The sequence below is a fragment of the Porcisia hertigi genome, chromosome 32 (assembly GCF_017918235.1).
Source record: "Porcisia hertigi strain C119 chromosome 32, whole genome shotgun sequence".
Taxonomy (NCBI): domain Eukaryota; phylum Euglenozoa; class Kinetoplastea; order Trypanosomatida; family Trypanosomatidae; genus Porcisia; species Porcisia hertigi.
Window position 1 is genome coordinate 557,062 of NC_090591.1, and position 19,650 is coordinate 576,711.

At 56.5% G+C, this 19,650-nt stretch overlaps 6 protein-coding genes across 6 annotated transcripts; all 6 read right to left on the reverse strand.

The window, feature by feature from the left end:
• Window positions 1–1,015: 1,015 nt before the first annotated feature.
• On the reverse strand, window positions 1,016–6,061 carry JKF63_02502 (uncharacterized protein; the record flags this gene model as incomplete). The annotated part of the gene is made up of 1 exon (XM_067898527.1): window positions 1,016–6,061. The coding sequence occupies one exon, from the start codon at window positions 6,059–6,061 to the stop codon at window positions 1,016–1,018; it is 5,046 nt and encodes a 1,681-aa protein (XP_067754684.1).
• Window positions 6,062–6,868: 807 nt separating this feature from the next.
• On the reverse strand, window positions 6,869–8,098 carry JKF63_02503 (uncharacterized protein; the record flags this gene model as incomplete). Its single annotated transcript, XM_067898528.1, has 1 exon — window positions 6,869–8,098. One exon carries the CDS (start codon window positions 8,096–8,098, stop codon window positions 6,869–6,871), a length of 1,230 nt encoding a protein of 409 aa, XP_067754685.1.
• Window positions 8,099–8,802: 704 nt separating this feature from the next.
• On the reverse strand, window positions 8,803–10,809 carry JKF63_02504 (uncharacterized protein; the record flags this gene model as incomplete). Its single annotated transcript, XM_067898529.1, has 1 exon — window positions 8,803–10,809. The coding sequence occupies one exon, from the start codon at window positions 10,807–10,809 to the stop codon at window positions 8,803–8,805; it is 2,007 nt and encodes a 668-aa protein (XP_067754686.1).
• Window positions 10,810–12,141: 1,332 nt separating this feature from the next.
• JKF63_02505 (uncharacterized protein) lies at window positions 12,142–15,717 on the reverse strand (the record flags this gene model as incomplete). Its single annotated transcript, XM_067898530.1, has 1 exon — window positions 12,142–15,717. One exon carries the CDS (start codon window positions 15,715–15,717, stop codon window positions 12,142–12,144), a length of 3,576 nt encoding a protein of 1,191 aa, XP_067754687.1.
• A 1,838-nt stretch (window positions 15,718–17,555) lies between these two features.
• Window positions 17,556–17,999, reverse strand: JKF63_02506 (uncharacterized protein; the record flags this gene model as incomplete). Its single annotated transcript, XM_067898531.1, has 1 exon — window positions 17,556–17,999. One exon carries the CDS (start codon window positions 17,997–17,999, stop codon window positions 17,556–17,558), a length of 444 nt encoding a protein of 147 aa, XP_067754688.1.
• A 744-nt stretch (window positions 18,000–18,743) lies between these two features.
• Window positions 18,744–19,229, reverse strand: JKF63_02507 (uncharacterized protein; the record flags this gene model as incomplete). Its single annotated transcript, XM_067898532.1, has 1 exon — window positions 18,744–19,229. The coding sequence occupies one exon, from the start codon at window positions 19,227–19,229 to the stop codon at window positions 18,744–18,746; it is 486 nt and encodes a 161-aa protein (XP_067754689.1).
• Window positions 19,230–19,650: the final 421 nt, after the last annotated feature.

Genomic DNA, 19,650 nt, shown 5'->3' on the forward strand with positions numbered 1-19,650 from the left:
GCGCGCAGGGAGAGGGTCAGGAGACGGCGCGCGCGTGCGTGTGTGTGTGTCTACGTCCTTCTCCCAACCCGCACTTCGACCGCTTCGACGGGGCGATGCAACGGTTAATATGCATCTCCCCTTCACTCGATGTTGTTTCCCTCCCCCTGTTTCCTCTCTTGTCAAGAGGATGCCGAAGACGATACGAGTTCGGGCGTGTGAGAGTATCGTAGCAGAAAGCGCGGAGACCTTTGATGATTCAAAGAAAAGACGGGGAAACGTGTAAAGAGGATTCCAGGTAATGTATAGGAGAAAACTGTGGGAATGGGCTATTGTCTGTGCCTCGGTTTTCTTTTTTCTTTTTTTGAGGGGGAGGGGGCCGGCGAGGACGGTTGAGAGTAGCAGTCCGCTTTTTCTTCTGACAGTTTTGGGGGTGGGTGTTGCGCACAATGTGACGGACAGCAGCGGGGAGGGTGTTCTTTTTAAGGAGACAAAAAAAAAAACAAATACACGAGGGTGGTCCGTGGAAAGAAGGTGAAGGTGTAAAGAGCAAATCAGCGAGTTGACAAAAGCGACATCGATGCGGCGGAACACCTCAGCCAACAAACGCACAAAAAAAAAGGCGCAGGCGTCTCCCGATAAACTGGATTCTCCCTCTTTTCTGTTTCGTGAGAGGAGGACACCTCCCGGCTCTCGATGCGTCCACACTGTAGTCGCTGCCTTTCCTTTAAGCCAACCAATAGACGTGGAAGAGGTTCGATGCGCGTCTCTCGCATAGATCCCGGAGTACACTCGCTTGATGCTGTTGGTGGTGTCGAGTGTGTTTTATCCCCCTCATGAATTCAGTGCATGAGCGGCAAAAGGAAACCATATGGCAGCAGAAAAAAAAAAGCAGCAGCAGCAGCAGTTTAAGCAGCAGGCGGAAACGCAGGCGAGCAGCCGCTTTTGCATAGCCGCACACACAACCGAACTACATAGAGGCAGTAAAAGAATGGAAGACACAACAACTAATCTAAAACCAGGACCGCACTCGGTATCACTGCCACCACGACTGAGCCGCCATCGTGGGAGGGCAACGTATATGCCGGGGAAGGTAGACCGTGTCACTAGGGCGCACCAGATCAGATAAGGCTGCGGACGGATTCACACGGCGTCCAGCCGTATTCGTGGGGACCTGTCTTGTATCCAGATTGCTATTGATCATGGGAGGACGCTGTGGCTGGCGGGCATGTGTCGAAGGCATCCAGAGCGACAGAGATGTGGACTCAGGCTGCATGGGACCGGAAGGGGGCCACTCGCGCTGAGCGTAAATTGGCAGCAGCGGGGGATAGGACCAGGGCTGCGTTTCCAAGGCGCTGTATGGATTCGATGAAGAACGTTGATGTGGCATTGACGCACTATACACACAGGAAGGCGGAGAGGGGGAGAGCGGGAGATGCGTCTGCCAGGTCTGCTGGTGCTCCCGGGTCGATTCATTGGACGCTCTAGCCGGAAAAAGCGACGCCGTCTGCTGCGGTGCAAAGCGTGATGTGGACGTGGCGATAACCTGTTCCCAGCCAGCAGGTCTGTGCCTGCTGTTGGACTCCGCCACCGTCGCTCCGTAGTTACCCGTCTGAGCCATCGTAGAGGGCAAGTAATAGGGATCCTGATGCGCGAAAGCAAGAGCGCCGTGCATCCAGGTCGACTCCTCGACACGTCCCAGCTGCGACCACTGGCCTTGCACACCACCCACACCGTAGCGCGTATTCAGGTGTGTTTGGTGAGTGTTGACGGGGTAATAGAGCGCCTTTTGTTGGTTCAGTACGTCGTGCCGCTCGCGCGCGTTGATGTGCGGGTGATCTCTGTCTAATTGAGAGGCCGAGGTGTGCGATGGCGGCACACATGCCATGGTGTGACTGGAATAAGCTGGTGCTAGCGCCACCATCGGAGGGTGCCATTGCCCTCTCCACCAAGTCATGTATCCCTCTGGATATCTGCGCGCCTCGTTCCCTGACGGCGTGGCAAACATAGGTCGGTCACAGTACCGTTGGGGTTGCACTGGCATCCACGGGTGTCCCTGGGGGGTGGCGTCCGCCACTTTTGTTTGTAGAGTCGGGAAACATCCACGTGACCAAGTGTCGGTCGCAGCGGGGGGCCGGGACGCAGGGGGCGAGGAGCAGCGCTGGAGACAAACTCGTGCCACCCGCTTGTGTGGCGGCGATCGCGCTGATGCCGCTAGGGGTTCTGTGGCCTCTCCCCGGCGGGAACTGCGGAATTCCACCGACCGTGGCGATGGCGATCCCTGCACAGGCGTCGACGGAACAACGCCGGCGTGCTGCGGAATCTCCTCACGCAAAGGCTCCGTTAGCTGGGCAGCCTGGCCGGGGCACTGCTCGGGCGAGTAGAGAGTCGAATCCTCTCCGGCGGCCTGCTCCGGGGACATCCCAGCCGCTGCCGGTGCGGCAGCGGCGTTACCGTCTGTGTAATCCACCCCTGCTGAATCTGGAACTGTCGGCGAGAAAGTGGTGGTGACAACTGCCGCAGGCAGCACCCTTGCGGCCGTGATATTGTTTTCCCTGTGTTCCTCCTTTTCCAGTGCAACCCTCGAGTCATGTGCAGCCAGACAGGCACCCGTGTCGCTACGAGTGCGTTTGTGTGAAGTGGACACTTGTCGACATGCGGTATGGTGGTGCTTCGAACGTTCACCCGCGCTTGCGATGCACTTGAGGTCTACAATGAGATCGTTGAACGTGGCGCGCGCCTCGGCGGCTACTTGCGCTGACAGCACCGTCTGCTGCGAGCTGGTATGAAGGGATGCCACGTTTGGGGGCCCCGGAAAACAAGTGTCAGTCGGAGACTTTTGTGCCAAGTCATGAACGTGCTCGCTCGTCTCTACGTCATGATCATCAGCAAGTTGCTCATCCCGCGCCGTCACAGAATCCATTCCTACCACGTGCAGTACCAGACACCGTGCTTCGATGCGTCTACATGTACCACCGCGACTGCTCGGGTGAGACGGACATGGAGGACAGAGAAAGGGAAAGGAAAGCGTCAACGGAGATTGGGTATCCGCTGGTGCCGTGGATGCCATCGCTGATGCACCACATGTGGCTCTCTGTGAACTGAAGGCAGAGAGGGGTACAAATCTCCTCAACAGCACCCGATCTTCGCTGGGAATACCGACAAGAAGCAGCACACGCATCGAATCCTGGGCGTATCTGTGATGGTGCAACTGTGAGCTGCCACCAGCACTCCTCGACAGTGTAGCCACCGAAAACGGCCCACGCACTGCGCCGAGGAGCCCGTCGTCCGGTGCCGCCTCTGCACGTCGAGACAACGTCAGCTGCACGACCCCGCTCGCGACACGGCGTCTGTTGCTTGGACCTTCCGTATTGGGTGCCAATGTAGGAAAGCTGATGTCTAGGGATATCCACGGCAGACGTTGAGCTTCACAAAGTACCTCCGTGCCAAAGGGCGGCAATCGACTACAGAGCACCTCCAACTGACGGGCGTCGACACTGGTAACGTTTTCAAAAGTGCGAAGCCCGCTCCGCAAAAGTGCCTTCGCTACTGAGTCACTCACCTCTTTGAGTTGACGCAGCACGAGCCCGTCTGGCCACACGCGGCGCTCGATGCAGCGGGCGAGTACGTTCGAATGCAAGGCTAGACTGTAGGAGGTAGTTGCCGCCCACGCGTACTCTTCCAGAAAACGCGACACGCGGGGCACCACAGCCCACAGGCGCAGAGAGTCGTTCCGCAGGGACACCTCCATAAGGGGAAGGAGCCCGATGTGAGCCTGTATCAGCACATAGGCTTTCTGCCAATCCTCCCGGACCTCCCGCCCACCTCTGCGTCCGCTCTGTAACGGATACTTCACTGCCTTGTTGAGCTCATTCAGTGGGCCGCGGTCACCTTGACGCAAGCGCACTTCAAGGAGCTCCTGGCAGTGGCACAGCAGCTGGAGAACATCCCGAAGGGTGAAGGGTCGTAGCTGCGGCGTCGTGGCAGCGGTCGCACCATTTGCATCGTTTTGCAGCTGCACACCTCCGGGTAAGGTGAGCTTCTTCGCATCCACGTGCCCTGGCGCTTCCAAGACGGGGATGATACCGGCCCGTGTAGTGGTCTCTTCCCGGTTGTCCGCGGCAGCAGGGCGCGCACTCCCGCCAGACTGGTCGCCGGGAGTGCCGTCGACGGTGCTCGCCAGACCCAGGTCCCTCAGTTTCGCATTGAACGTGCACACCGTGTCAAACAAGATGTACATGCGGGACATCGCCCTTCCCAATCGCGTTGCTTCAAAGACCGCAGAGGGGAGCGTCGTGCAGTCTACATCGCCTGCAGTTACCCGCAGGGTCGCCTCTCTTGCGCAGCAGAGCTCCCCGGCGTTGGCATGACTCACATGCACACAGCCCTCCTCCACGAGGACGCGCAACACGCGCTCCATCAGCGCCTCCACAAACGTCTCCGCGTTGAACTCCAGCTCTTCTGCTCGGTTTTCGAAAATCAGCCCGTAGTGTGAGGGGCACTTTCGCAGGCGGATCCAGAAGAACGTGGTCTTGACCCACTCCATGGCGGAGGGGAAGCTGTGGATCGTGCGCAGCGCTACCTCTGCATTGACATGCTCGATCATGTGGCGGTGCAAGTGGCTCTCGACGCAGGTGAGCGTCACGGCGCCGCTGGAAAGCGTCTCGTACAGGTGCACGTTGCGCTGCATGGTCAGCACTAAGGCCATACCATGCGTGTCGAAGCCAGGCCTACCAGCGCGCCCGCACATCTGCATCACTTCTGATACAGGCATGTCCTGACACTGCCCACTTGAGAAAAAGGTGGTCCCTTTTACGAGGACTAGATGGGCAGGCAAGTTAACGCCCAGTGCGAGAGTTGTCGTTGCGCAGATGACGGCAATGTACTGCTCACGAAACATCCTCTCCACCAGCCCTCGGTCCTCCTTCGTCATCGCGGCGTGGTGGAAGCCGACACCGATCATCAGACAACTGCGTAGCTGTTTGTCTCCGGCTTGCTGCACCAACAGCTGAACCTCGGCAGAGGGTTTCAGCTGTGCTGACTTCCCTTGGCGTTCTGCGGCTTCACGGATGTCTTCAGCGATCCGCTGTGCCGAGCTTGTCGCGTCTTTCCGCGAGGCACAAAAAACGAGTGCCGGCCTGCCTTGGCTGAACTGCTGCATGAGGGGGAAAATCTTGAAAGAGAGGAAGCGATGAAACGCAAATGGGTTTGGGGAGTCGTGCGCATATCCGATCACCCGTATTGTCAGCGGCACCGGCCGGTCACTGGCAGAAAAGGTGAATGTCATTTCTGGCGACACCTCCAGCCACTCTGCGAGGTCGCCACAGTTGGGCAGCGTGCCGCTGATCGCTATGATGCGTGTCAGCGTTGCCCCCGTCGCTGGGTCTTGATGTGCGTTACTCGAAGAGGCCTGAATGACCTTCACACGGCTCACGATGGCTTCCATGGCAGCTCCGCGCTCCTCCTGCACCGTGTGCACCTCGTCCAAGAGGAGCAGACCAACTGAATTCACGATCGCCATCACTTCCTTCTCCTTCCAGCGTCGTGTAATGCTGTCCCACCTCTCCGGCGTGGTGACGAGAATATCAGCCCCCGAGACGCAGGCCATATTTTCTAAACCGTTGCGTGCCCGGGCGTCACCGGGACCGGCTGAAGGGGAGCTCGAGTGCTCCTGCTGATCCATACGATGCTGGTGCTGGTCGCCGGTTTCGATAACGACAGTCAGAGTCGGGAATTGAGCTTGCCAGTGATCAAACTTTTCGTTTGCAAGTGCCTTTATGGGACATATGTACACCGCCTTCTGCCTACGCCGCTGTGGCCGCCCAGCATGACTGCCACCGTCGCCGTTCTGGGGTGCCGTCTCTGCGTAAGCGTCATCTCGTGGCATGAGAATGTTCCGAAAGAGACGCAGCATCGCTACCTCCAGCAACAATGTCTTGCCGCTCCCCGTTGGCGCAGCAACGAGGCAGTTGCAGTCATTCGTAAACAACGCTGGGATGACGGTTTCCTGCACTTTGGTGAAGCGTCGGTGTGGTAAAAACCTGAGTAGTTCACCGAGGCACTTTTCGGCCGGAGTGGACATGGCCAACAGTGGCACATCGAGGCGTGCACGTCCACCTACACACAGGGCCCCCCACCGAAGAGAGACGACGACACAGACGCTGAAAGTAGGTGTGCGTCTGTGGGATGTACCCAACACAGTGTATGTGTGAAGAAATAAAAATGCGATGTTTTCGAAAATTAGGAGTAGTGGTAGCAGTAATGGGGCAGAGGTGGAAATAGGGGAGGGCAGAGACGTATGGGGGAGGGGGGCGGGGGGAGGGGGTCACACAAGCATGAGAGAGAGAGAGAGAGAGGAGTATTTGTGTGGTGGTGATGGTGGTGCAACTCTGCCGCCTGCAACGTGAGTTTGCTTGATGAGTACCCCCAGCAACTACAGGGACGGTAACGGTATAGGGGCTCCGGAGAGAGGATGGGAATCTAGGCTCTATCGGTGAGAGAGATCCAACGCACCACGGTGCTGTTCAGGGAGACAGACCTCGAGGTTTCTCGCGCTTCCTTGTCCGGTTATCCCCCCCCCCCCACCCACCCTACCCCCTCCCCAACGCACAAACTTCCCTCCTTTGCCCGCTCGCTTCCCCCATCCCATCCCGCCCCGCTCGCAGCTTCTGTAGCCCAGTGTTGCTCATTCGGCACATTTCGATAGATGTCATTTCTCGAAAAACGGGACAGAGGTGAAGGCGCGAGATCAACACCCGCACACGTGGCCTTCATCGACGCGACGCCAGTACACAGAGAAGAGAGACTCGACTCCACAGCGTCACTCCTTATAGGCACCTTCTCTGTGGCCGTGGCAGGGTGCGTGCGGAGCTCACGGGGAAGAAGCACGTTATACTGCCTGCTCAGGAAAGAAGACAACGGAGCAGCCGCGGGCGTCATCGTAGTTTTGTGTCACGTTGAAGACTGTCAGCATCGACCCAGCGACCCATCCTTGCCGATCACCCCCTGTTGGGCTCTCCAGAAAAGGAAAAAGACGGGTGTAGGAAAGATTTTCCAGTATTGCAATGCCCCCCTCCAGTAAGCCAATGTGGCTATGATTCGCCAGCGGCACCGCCGGCGTCGGATCGACAGAGGGACTATCGATGCCCACCAGCAGTAGAGAAGGGAAGGCACGATACAAGTAATGCACCGCATCGGGACACAGAAAGGCGAACGACTTCTGCAGAGAAGACCCCGTTTCTTCAGCGCTGCCGCTGACCGCTGCAACGGCCTCTCCTGCTGGCGGTGCAAGGTCAAGCGTTAGGGGGCCTCGAGAAGGTTTTGCCAGCGCCTCGGTAGTGCTTGCACTTGTGGCACCCGTTTGTCCCGCGTCTCGGGTGATGAGAAGAAGACGCCAAACTGGGCGGGACCCGTCCCGAAAAGGCGCGGGAAGTTTTGCACGAGCCTTTTCCAGGACCTTCGCCGTGATTTCTAGGGGAGATCCGAGGCGCGGCGCTTGATGAGAATCGCGCAACTCTGCTGTGACGTCCAGCACGACGGCATCACCGGTGTAGTGCGCGTCGTCGTAGTTGCGGTGAGACAAACTGCGGGAGAAGTGATGTGGCCCATCTGCGTGTGTTCCGGCATGCGAACTCGTCATTGTCAATATACGATTTGCCACAAAACATGGGCTATCTGGACAACTGGACAAGTTCTCGTACTGTGAGACACGCACCACGACGGGATAACGCGCACGCAGAAACCGGAGTAGCATGACCGCTGCTACGCAGATCGCCACGAGACGCAGCACTCGGAGCTCCCACCGTCGCAAGGGCCCCTGCTTCAAAACAGATATCCCACTGCGTTGCGAGGTGATAAGCAGTGTCACAAGTGCACCAAAGAATGCACTGCCCATTGCTGTTACAGTGATCGAGGGTATGTGAACAAGTTTAGTGAGGATGTCGCCACTGTAGAGTACATGAAATGAAGACAGTGGAGGCACGGCAACCTGCATCTGTTCCAGGGACATGGTCAGATCAATACCACCGGCGAGACTCACAGGTGCACATTGCTTCGCCTCCCACTTCCACTTCAGCACCTTGCGATCGGCCTCGCTCGAGTCTGTAAAGTTTGCCATCATCCGCGTGAACACAGGAGTACAGTTGTAACAAAGGCTTGCGTGGGAACGAGGATAGGGAGAGAGGCAGCAGAGTCAGGGCTTTGTTTTCCATTGCACACCAACGTTCATGCACGCGTGCCGACCTCAGTGACATTTGAGTACGTGCATGCCGTAGGGGACCGCGTAGACTCTGCACACAAACACAGTTACACACAGACTCGTCATACGCTGTGAAGCACGCTTGAAGGAGGTGAAGCGGCAAAGTGTATAGAGGATAGAGGAGTCCGAGTGAAGGACAACAGCCGGGCAGGTGAAGTCCTGGCGTGGCGATGCAGGCAGGTGCTGCCACGCGAACAGGGCATCTTGACTTATCATCGACAGAGATTCCCGTGGTGTGTTCCGATTTCAAAGCCTTAACGCCGATCTTTAGGACGATAACGCTGACCAAAGGAAGAGGAGAAAGAGAACAGGCACCAGTGTGACTTTATACTTGCGGACACCTGCACGGGCTGGACTGCTCAACAACAGACAGGAGATGCGAAGCGCCAACTCGACTACACATATCTATTGTGATGAGCACTACTTCTCATATATGCATGAAGGCGCGCACGCACACACACATACACACACACAGGAATGAGTTCGCGTATATAAATATATATATATATGTGCGTGTATGATATACACATGTACACGCTCAAACACACTCGTGTGTCGGTAAGCAATCACCGTGGTGTCCAGTCAATATTGCTGTGATGCTGGAGGGTCCAGAAGGCACGAGACACTTTTCCTTCATGAGCGGCACACTCGATAAAACCCAGGATGCCTTGCTCGGAGCACGACGCGCCGACTTCCTCCATTGTTGTGAGAACGCGTTCTGCTGCCTCGAAGTTGCAGTGGCGACTGGCGCTGAGAACAAGGTCGTAGGTCGAGGGGCCAAGAGCGAGACCCTTTGCATGCGCACGCTCGACCCAGAAAAGTGCACTGGCCCACTTTCCCGCGTGTAGGCAAGACTCGATGCACAGCTTTGCCTCCGCTTCCGTCATGGCTGACCGCTGATTGCTGAGGTAGATGGCCATTGCATTGGCAGCCGTTGCCCATTGGCCTTGGCGAGCAACATGCGAGGCAATAGTCGTTACAATGTTGAAGCACTTGCGTCGAAGCATCACGGAAAGAAACTGCGTCGCGAGGCCCCACGAAGCGTGCTGCTCGGTGATGGTGCGTGCCAGCACTGTGGAGTCAAGATTGGATTGCAGGGGCACATGGTGCAGGAGGTGAGCCAGAACCGCCATCCGCCCACTCGCCAGGAGCTTCAGTCTAGAAGACATAGGTGCAGTGTTTGTTGAAGAGACTGTGGTGACCCGTTTGTGTCCCGTGGCGCCGGCGGAGCTCATCGTGAGTGGCGCCTCTTTCCTGGCATCAACGCCCCCTGTGCAGAGTTTCAGCAGTGTGTTCATGTTCATTGCCGACGGCCGGAGCTGGTAAAGGTGGAGGGCCAAATCGGCGACATCGGGAGTATCACCGCCGGCGTGCTGTGCTTTCTTTTGTGATAGCACCCATCGCGTGACGGCGTCCGCGACTGTGGAGTTGGTCTCACTGCTCGTGATGTTCTCGAGATACCCCCAGGCGAGCTCTTCACCCTTGCGGAAACTGAGACACTTCAGCAGCACATCGGGTGCCGACTCCGCGTCGTTTGCCAGCATATCCGCCACGTACCTGTCCGCGCTCACCGGGTCGTGTTCCACGACAAGTGGAATAATAATATGATACAGATAGTGCAGCTTAGGTAGTGCCGGGGCCGCCACAACACCGGTTTCTCGGAGAAGCGAGGAGGAGGCCAGCACCCGTCGAAGCGTGAGTTGCGAGGCCATCTGCTGCCGACGCTGCGTTTCCACATAGGTGTGGTAGAGGGTGATAGCTCGATTGTAGTCGAAACGCGCCGCAGTGGTGAGACAACAAGCGTACACGGTTGGGGTCCACTGTGGCTTGAACGGTTCGAGTAGATGACAGAGCTCCTGACTAAGCTGCTCATCGTTCCGGCAGGAATGAAAAAGCGCAACCAATATTTCATCCGAGAGAAGCATGTCTTCGCCAAAGCGGAAGTAGTAGATCAAGGCCACGTCCGGGTGGGACGTGTTCAGCAGCGTTCGAATTGCGCATTCGACGTTGTGCTGGTTGAGGTAGCGCAACTGTTGCTCAGCCCCCTCAATGCCGTAGCTCACGTGAATAACCGCCTCCCACATCGCCTCCCGCTCCATCTTGGAAAAGAGCGCTTGCACCTCGGCGACCGAGTAGCGCGAGATGCGCTCCTTCACGTCTTCCTCAGAGACGAACGCCAGGGTGGACACGTGAGGACGGCGCTTGTGCTGGTTATAATGGCGGTGTGGAACCAGTGGCACTTGATGCACAACAGGGGAATCACTAAATTGTGTATGGATGCTCTCCCCCACAAGCAGCGGCGGCGACTGGGCAGCTTGACTCACAAAGTTCTCCGAGGACGGCAGGTGGATCTCCTCGGCCTCCAGGTCAAAGCCCCTGAGCAGCAGTGTGGGGGAGCTGCCTTGGGCGGCGCCGACCGCTGCAGCACGACGCGCCGCCCTTTGAGGGTCATCGGTGAGGATCTCGAGAGTTTTGTAGACGCTGGACTCTACCACGTCAGCTCGCTTCGCCCATAGTAGTGCCGTGGTCGAGGCCAACAAAAAGAGGATATCGTCCACGCCAAAAAACGGCATTGCGCCTCGGTTTACTGGGCCGCTGCCGCACTCCTATATTGCGTATCTCGGGTCAATCAAAGCTGCCGAAGCGGGTACACACTGGAGGGTCTTGTAACGGCACTCAACAGTCTCTCGCCCCAGCGACACAGTGTGTGGTATATATTCGAGGCCAGAGGCCCCTCTCCCACCCCCCCCCCTCCTGAGGGGTACACAGCCGAAGATTCAACCCACCTAGTCAAATCTCAAGCCACACACCAAATGCACAAAGAAAAAAACTCCGCATATTTTTCATAGAACTTTTCTACCACACGTCGCTGATACAGGAGCGATCACCGTGCACGGTAGCAGATGGAGAGAGGAGAGCAAGAACCCCGTGATGGCCTCCGCCTCCGCTAGCGCGCCGTTTTTTTTTTGTGTGCGTGTGCGTGGGGGGGGGGGGTGAACCACTAAAACGGCTCGTTCTTTCCTTCCAGAAAAACGTTTGTAGATGTGCGTCACCGTAGATGGGCAACCGGTTCATATTAATGCAAAACGAGAGAGTCGTGTGCGCGTTGGTATGACGCGGGGGTGGGTGAGGTGGGGATGAGGGGGTGGCGATCAGGAGGTGACGCAGGGAAGCGGAAAAGTCGGAGAGATCTTTGACACAACAACCACAACGAGGAGATCAACCCCAAAGACAGATCAAGGTAGCCTCAAGCTCAGACAGCCCTTTGCAAAGACTGGGTTACTAGATGACTATGTTGCGATGCGGCGCATATATGAAGACGATCCAGGCAACGGTGAGCGGGGAAAACATTCCTCCACTTTGCTTTACCGAAAGACACTCAGGAAGCCGTACAAGATATGGATGCGTACACGCAGCCGCCAGAGGAATAGCTGTGTCGAGCCAAGGATGTCGCCTGTTTTTTGTGTATCATCGAGTGTCTCGTGCTCGCGATTCTGCCACCTTTCTATTTTCTTTGCAGCTGCCCCCGCCTCCCCCTCCCCCCTCCCCCATCGACTTCATATCAAAACATGACACACGTACAGAGAAATACAAAAAGATGTAAAGGCGCAGAAAAGTCTAAAATTTGGTGGAAAAAAAAACGCAAGAAGCAAACGGAAACAGGGGGCTGGTGCGCAGGTCGAGCGCCGCCAGTGTGTGCGTGTGTGTGTGTGTGTGTGGAGTGACAAATGCATGGTCTGGCGACCCACTTCTATGCTCACAGATCACTGCACCGGCGGGGAGGGAAAAAAAAACAGGAGGGGTAGGGGCAAATGAAAGGGTTGGGGAATAAACGACCCTTTGACCGTCCGAACAGACACATGAGCATTTCCACAGATACGACAAACGTTGCCGTCTCTGTGGTCTCAGTACACGATGTGCGGGATCTCTATCATGCGAACACTTCCAATGACTCCGCCGAACGTCGCCTGTGGGTAGGACGGACGTGTGGCGTTCCACTGCGGCACCTCATCACAGTCCAGCGGCCTTCCACGCGCGTCGTGAACTTTTAGTTTCGCGTGTCCGCTCCCGGCGTTCACTGCGACACGCAGGTACAGTACCTGGTTCTTCATGGAAGCCGGCACGATCCACAGATGGGAAAGATCGTTCGCGCTGCCCTGCTCCCAAGCGTCAATCGTGCTACCGACACCGACGCCAAGGCCGACCCAGTCGCCCGGATCCTCTACGCGCACGGCCCATTGCACGTAGCGTGGCGGCCGCCGCTTCATGTTGGACGTGCCAAAGGTGCCTAGTAGGTCTTGAAGCGGAAAATCAAACATGGAAGTTCCAGTGCTGTTCGGCACAGATAAGGCGTCGGTGGTAAACGCCGTCGGTGACGCATCTCCAATGCTGGAACGCTTATCTCCAATGCTGGAACGCTTATCTCCAATGCTGGAACGCTTATGGGGTGTTGTGGGGCCATTCATCCTGTGTTCCCGAGTCGCCACGGCTACAGCCAGGGAAGAGCGGCGTGGAGCGGTGGAGGCCGAGAGGGAAGCCTTGTTGTGCACTGGGAGCGAGTTGGCGCTAGCGCTCGTCGGGTGTGGTGACTTTGGAGACACGGCAGCAGTAGTTGAACCCTTCAAACCGGATTGCTGAAAGTCTGCGTTTGAGATGTTCACAGAACTTCGCACCGACCGATGACCTTTATAGAGCGTCGAGCTGGGCCGTATCCTGTGAGGTGAGGTCGTGAGAGGGGGGCCCTCTAGACGAGCCTCACCTCCTCCCCCCCCGGAAGTGAAAACATGCGGACTCAGCTGCAGGACTTGTGTCATAATGCCCTCTAAGTTCGGCACAAGACCGACGCTCATCGGAGGCAGATGCAGTGAGGCACGCGTGAAGCGTGAGGGGAGGTCTGCTCCAACGCTAAGGCTTTCGGCGATGGTGGCGATTTGCATGGAAAAGAGCGATTTCGACGGTTCGGTGTGGAGGTGGTCACTGGCCGCGCGGAGCAGCTGTACTCTCTCGTCCGTAATGAGAATTTCGCGGGCAACGTCAGTTTGCGCGTAGGCGAAGTCAGCCTCGCAGGCTTCGATGTATTCTTTTTTCTTTGCCTCCAGAGCCCCGATGAGCAGATCAAACTGGCTACGAATCGCCTCCTTCTTGTTCTCACACAGTTCTCGCACTCGCTGGTGCTGCTCGACCCACCGTCTGGAAGACTGCTGCGCCTCGTCAAGCTGGACTGACACCGTCTCCTGGATAGTGCGGCGTGAGTCTGCGTTGCCAAGCACGTCGGGTATAACAATTAAACTCGCCATAGAAACCCCGTTGCGCGACGCGCAGAGAGCACAGACAAGCTCCTTTGAGTACGGATCAAAAAGCTGAAGCTCACGCTTGTGTACAGGGCATTGGGGCTCCGACTGCGGTGAGGCGTACGGAACCCAGAGCACGTTCAGGGACGCGATAGGCAACACGTAGTGCTGGGGGTCTCTGAAAAGTATGGCCGAGTTGCTCAGCATGAAGCAGCTAGTCGAGTGTTGGTTACTCTCGAGCAGGCGCCGCGCGTCGAGTTCGGTGTCGGCAAAGAGCATGTTTCCAGGAGCGGCCTCGTAGAGAATGATGGGTGTGTTCATGAAGCCCTCTGCGGGGCCCTCGGCACCAGAAAGACTCGTCGGATTTTCGCCATCCGTGTCGCGCAGGCGTAGCTGAGGATAAAAGTACGGGTTCGGCATCACACCCTTGGTGGCGACATAAATGGTGTTGCTGCCCCGCAGTCCGGTAGCGGCAGATCGATCCGCCTTGAATGGTCGGATGCGGCTGATTTTATGAACCTTACCGTAGTACTGCTGAGGACAGAGCAATGACAAGAAATCTTCCGCGATTCGAGCGCGCAAGGCGGAAGTGAGCGCTTGGTGTGTGAAGGCGGCCTCGCTGTGCAGTGCGCCGCCAAGACCGATCTCTGGAGTGTCCAAGTGGTCTCCCTCGCCGCTTGAGGAGCTTCGCTTCGCTGGTGTGCGGCGGCGCGTTTCGTCCACGGGCACAGGGGAGCTACTTGCCGACGCTAAAGGCGCCTGGAGGGACTGCAGCGAAGCGGCGCGCCCGGTAAAGCCCTCCGCGGCCTCGCTAGAGTGAGACCGGTGGTGGCGGTGACGGTGTCTCCGCCTCCTCCTCGGCAAAGACTCACCATCCCGATGGGTGTCGTCCCGGGGAAATTCGCGGTGGCTCCTGCGCTGCTTTCTTCTCGATTTTTTTTCTTTAATCTCCGTTGAGGAGCCCCCGTGTGGGCTCTTTCTCGCGGCAGCTGAAGCGCCAGTCCCTGGGGTGGACGACGACGACGACGACGACAGTGACTTCATCGGTGCTGGCCCGACGCGCCTCTGCGTCGTTTTCTCTGGTGGAGCGGCCGTGGCCTCATCAGGATCTTTGCGGGAAGAGGGAGAGGACGACGAACTCTCAGGGAGTTTCTCTGTCATCGCGTTGGCACGCGGAGCTGGGGGTGGCTTCAGAGGTGTCTCCTCCTCAAACTGGATATCGTCGCTGTCCGAGTCATCCATGTCAAGATCCTCGTTGAGATCAACGTGCTCGCTTTCGTGCTGTTGCACCGCGAGTTGCGCCGCGTTCGTGTGCATCTTCGTTGGCGATGCCCGCTGAGAGTGCTCTGGAGGGGCGTTTGCGACGGTATTGCCGGCTTCTATCCGCGCACCACCGGGTCGCACTGGGACCGGCCTGGGCAGCTGCTGCTTCGGCGTTGGTAATGACTTGGACCCCAACGAAAAGCTTTCGTTATGGGGCGGGATTAGTGGTGTCGTGCTGGGCGACGTCGCCGCCGCCGGTGACCCTTCCGTGTTCGATTCCACCATCGCCTTCTTCTGCGTCGTGGGCAACATAACTGGTGGGGAAGGGCTGAGGTGGCGTGGTGGTGACTTGCTGACGATCTTGACGGGTGACCGAGCCGGTGGTGGATTTGCGAGTACTTTGACACCGTTTGGCAGAAGGCGGTAGACGGTGAGATTTGTGGGAGACACAGACTGCGCCTGAACCAGCGAAGGACTATTCGCTCCCTGCCTCGCCCTCTCTGGCGATACCGACCCCAACGCTGGAGGCGGCGGGCCATGAACGAGCTTCGCTCTGGGCGGCGGGCTATTAATGAGCTTCACACCGGGCGGCAATCCCCTCACTTGACTTCCCTCCTCCGCCAACGACTGGGGAAGTCTGCCGTCGTTCCACTGCGAGGACGGCACCACATGCAACGCCTTCACACCTGGCGGCGGTGGGCCGGCCATGATCTTGACGCCAGGCATTGCTTTCCCAATAAACTTCACCCCCAGGGGCGGTGATGGAGATCTCACTGCAACCGGGGAAATAGAGCCGCGTCGAGAAACGGCCAGTGATCCGCTGCCTCTTGCAATGACCACATTGTTCGGAGGCGGCCCCTTGATGATCTTCGCACCGGGTGGCGGGGGTCCCTTCAGCGCCACCATCGATGGCGGTCCATTGGGCATCGGCACTTTCTTAGGACCTATCGCGACTGTATATGGCGGTGCCACAGTCACGTCTGTGTGCGCCACAGGCGTCATTGGTGGGCCGCCGTCGTTCCTGGCATGCTCACTAGAGCGCGAGCTGTGTTTATTGCCCTTTTCATCCTGAGTGTGTTTACTACTTTTGTGGTATTTTCCCTTCCAGATTGCCTTGAACATGGCCCCAACCGGTTCAGGTCGCGCACGTGAGAGAGAGAGAGAGGAGGGCAGAGGGTGCACACAAAGAAGAGGGAACGCTACGGCACCCTTTGGTGGTGGGTTATGCGCGAAGGAATGTTCGTGGAGGTGCGAACTTCAAGAGGCGGATGTGCACAGATACCCAAAATAACAAAACACACAACACGAACGATATCACATACGCAAACACACACAAAACTCACTGTGGAGCAGAGAACAACCCATTAAAATGTAAGATGGGGGGGGAGGGAAGGGAGTATGTATGGGTATATCAGTGAAAAAAAAGACACACGTTCACCTCACCGACCAAAGAGAAGCACACAAGCACACACGCGTACAAAATTAGTAATGATGGTAACCAAGCCCGTCTGGGGTTTCTTGCACAACTGAGCAGCTCCGTGAATGATCGATCTCAGAGCCGTGGGGGAAAAAAAAGGGATGAGACAGGGGTGGTAGGAAAGCGGTCCCAAAGTGAGCCGTTGGGAGAACAAAAGAGAGCGAGAAAGAGAGAGAACGCGGTGTCAAACAATGCAAGAGCAAAAATCGAAGATGATTCTGTCAATCTACAGTTTCCTCCTTTACCTTTGACCGCTTCTTGCGCTTTCGATTTTGCCGCGGTAATGGATAAGCGGGGAGGGGGATCTACAAAACTTCAAGGATGTGGAGCGTGCGTTTGAGCCAAAAAAAAACCTATACCATATTCCTTTGTCTTCAAGAGTGAGCCCACCTGGTCATCCTCGTCTCCTTGCCTTTCCTCCCTGAGAAATGTACAAGGGCTGCGTTTGAGACATACACAACAACGGTTTCACCAAAAACCGCAGAAAGACACCAGTAGCGAATAGAGAGAGAGAGAGAGACAGAGGGGGGAGGGGGAGGGAGAATAAGAGAAGATAAAATGAATGAAGGGTGCAGGGAAGGGACCCTCAACTCTGCGATGCCGCCACCCTTGCGGTTCCGGCACGGTTCACTCGAACATGCTCTTTGCTCGTGGTGCTGCCGGGTGGCACTCCAACGGGAAATCATGGTAGCAATGATATTTACACGGAAGTGAGAATAAAGTCCGAAAGTCAAGTAAACAACATCCTTGAAGAGGCGGCGATATTTGCTTCCCCTCGACGGGTTGACGCTGGATACAGTGGCAGCTCATTTGTAAAGAGCAACAACCAGGAGAACAAAGAGCGCGGAAAGCGGCGTAAGAAGAGAGCTTTACGAGTGACATCGGCATGTTCCGGTGTCCCTACTTTGTGGTCCATTTATGTTGAGAACGTGTAGTTTGTGTTTGTGTGCGTGTTTACCGAAGTCGACTGCGGATCGGCATCCCGGACGTCAGCCGATCGGTCCAAGCCCCCCTTTTCCCATCAAAAAAACGCCCAAAGAAGCGCAAACACATCCATACATGTACATATGGTGGCATTGAAAAGACTCGGAAACACTACAAGGCACTCCCTCAAAGGAAAAAACAGGGGAATGCAAAACCGGCCTCCACAACCACATCCACACACACACACACACACACACACATCCAAAAAGAGAGAAGCGAAACGGCAGCGACTCCAGAAAAAGTGTGACCATGACCCACATGCTCGCGCAAAGGTATGGCCACGAAAACACACACACACGCGTTTTCAGCTGTCATCCTCCTCTTCCATGATCGGCTCCTCCTCGAATTCGCTAATCCCATCAATGCGGGCCATGTGTTCATTAAAAAGAAGTTGACCCGACGATGCGGTCTTGGCCTGCGTGATTGTCTCTGACATACGCCCCATGGATGCAATGTGCTGCGTCAGTGGGGTCTGCTGCTGCACGGCATAAGCTCGGGCCGACTCAGCCCAGGCACAGTGCTCCGTTAGGTGAGTAAGGTGAGTATCATTCAAGTTCTCCTTCGCAGCCGCACCGACGAGCAGCGGCATTGCCCGGCGGCCATTGATTCGCATCATCTCCTCCTTCACAAAAGCCAAGTCGAGCTGCTCTTTCGTCACCTGCGTCGCTGCCCAGAGAGTACCGTGGATGCGCATCACTTGGTGAAATAATGACGTCTGCGCCAAGCGCCTCGCGTAAATATCGTTCATTTTTTTTTTGACCGGCTCTCTTTTTCGTTGGTACGGGACGAGTTGTTCAAAGAAGTGAAGGTGCACACCGACCGACGCGGTGCAATAGGATCAAACACGGGTGATTTACTTTTTTTTGGGGGGGGGGGGAAGGAGGCGGCGTACTAAAAATATGCCACAGCCACAGAAAGCAAGAAAAAAAAGGGGCGACTCGTCTTGCTCAACGACAGGGAGTCGCCAGCTATAATCGGTCGCTGATCTGCGACCGTGATGGGGGAAATCTCGAAAAAAAAAAACATGCAACCAAGCCGAACAACACGAGACAGAAGATGTACAGCGAGTGGGAAGGGAGGTTGGAGAACACACAGAGAGAAAGAGAGAGAGAGACGACTACGCCAACATTCGGGTGTGTAATTCTGTGAAGGCGGAGGGGGGGAGGCTCGTTAAAACACCAGAAGATCCCTCAAGCAAATACACCGACCCCGCCGGAAGGATCCAGTGCAAGGAATCCAGCGGCACAGTGTAGGGGTAAAAAGCCTTGGCGCAGCTCGAAAGATCCGCTCACCACATCAGCAGCGACGCGCATCAGTAGTTCCACACCCAGCAGGAAAATTGCATCTTGTGTCTTTTTCTGCTCGCCGCCCCCCCCCCCCTCCCGAGAAGAAGAAAAAGATAACCCAGCAAGACAATACAGGAAGAGCTCTTTTCTCAAAACGAGCACGTAAAGACAGGCCCACAGCAACACGCCAATCACAACCCCTGACGTCACACGCTTCGGGTTCCTTCAGACGACGATGGCACCGATATGCCGAGGTTATCAAGCTTCTTCACACCAATGTACGCGAAACCGGCCTCGCGCAGCTCTTCCTCTGTGGCTTTCTCGTCCCTGGCGTAGTCAGGCACAGGCGACACCGTGGTCGTCGACGATATCCTTAGTGGATCGTACTTCATGTACGCCAGAGAGCGCATCTCCCAATACAAAATCAGAACAAAGAAAAGGCTCGACAACTTGAAGAGAGACCAGCTCCAGTCCCGATTGTAGCCAAAGACATCGAAAAAGGGCACCCTTTCGCGGGATTCAAAGCGTTTATCTTGCCAGTGTGGCTTTTCAGGGTCGATTTGAGTGAGGTCATCGCCATCATACAGGCGTGCGTCCACCATGTGGCGCCCCGTTGAGGCTGTGTCGACATACGGCTTTGGTGGCAGTGGTGTGCGTTTTCGACGCCAGAAGAGGCGTCCCAGCCACTTCATCGGCACGAAAAGGAAGCCGTACTAGCAACTGTAGGTAAGGGGGGGAGGGGGAAGAGGAAACGCGAAGTACTGCCCTCCCCCTCCACGGCGCAGAGAAGCCAGAAAAAAAAACTTTTTGTTCGAAGCGCAAGGGGAACTCTTCTGTGAGGGAGGAGGAGGAGGGGGGGGGGGGGTGAGGACTGCTCAGTGCGCCACGTGACGGAGATCCGCTTTGCAAAGGCACGGTAAGAGCCCCCCCCGAAAATGGACCCCGCCGCAGGGATCGCGGACTCCCAGAAAAAAAAAACAAGATCCTCAGTGTTGCGCGTTGCGCGTGAGGCAGGATAGATATATATGTATATACATACACATATATACAAGAGAACGCATTCAGGGAAGACAAGAGCAAATCGGGGAGAAAAAAAAGGAGGGGGGGACGGGA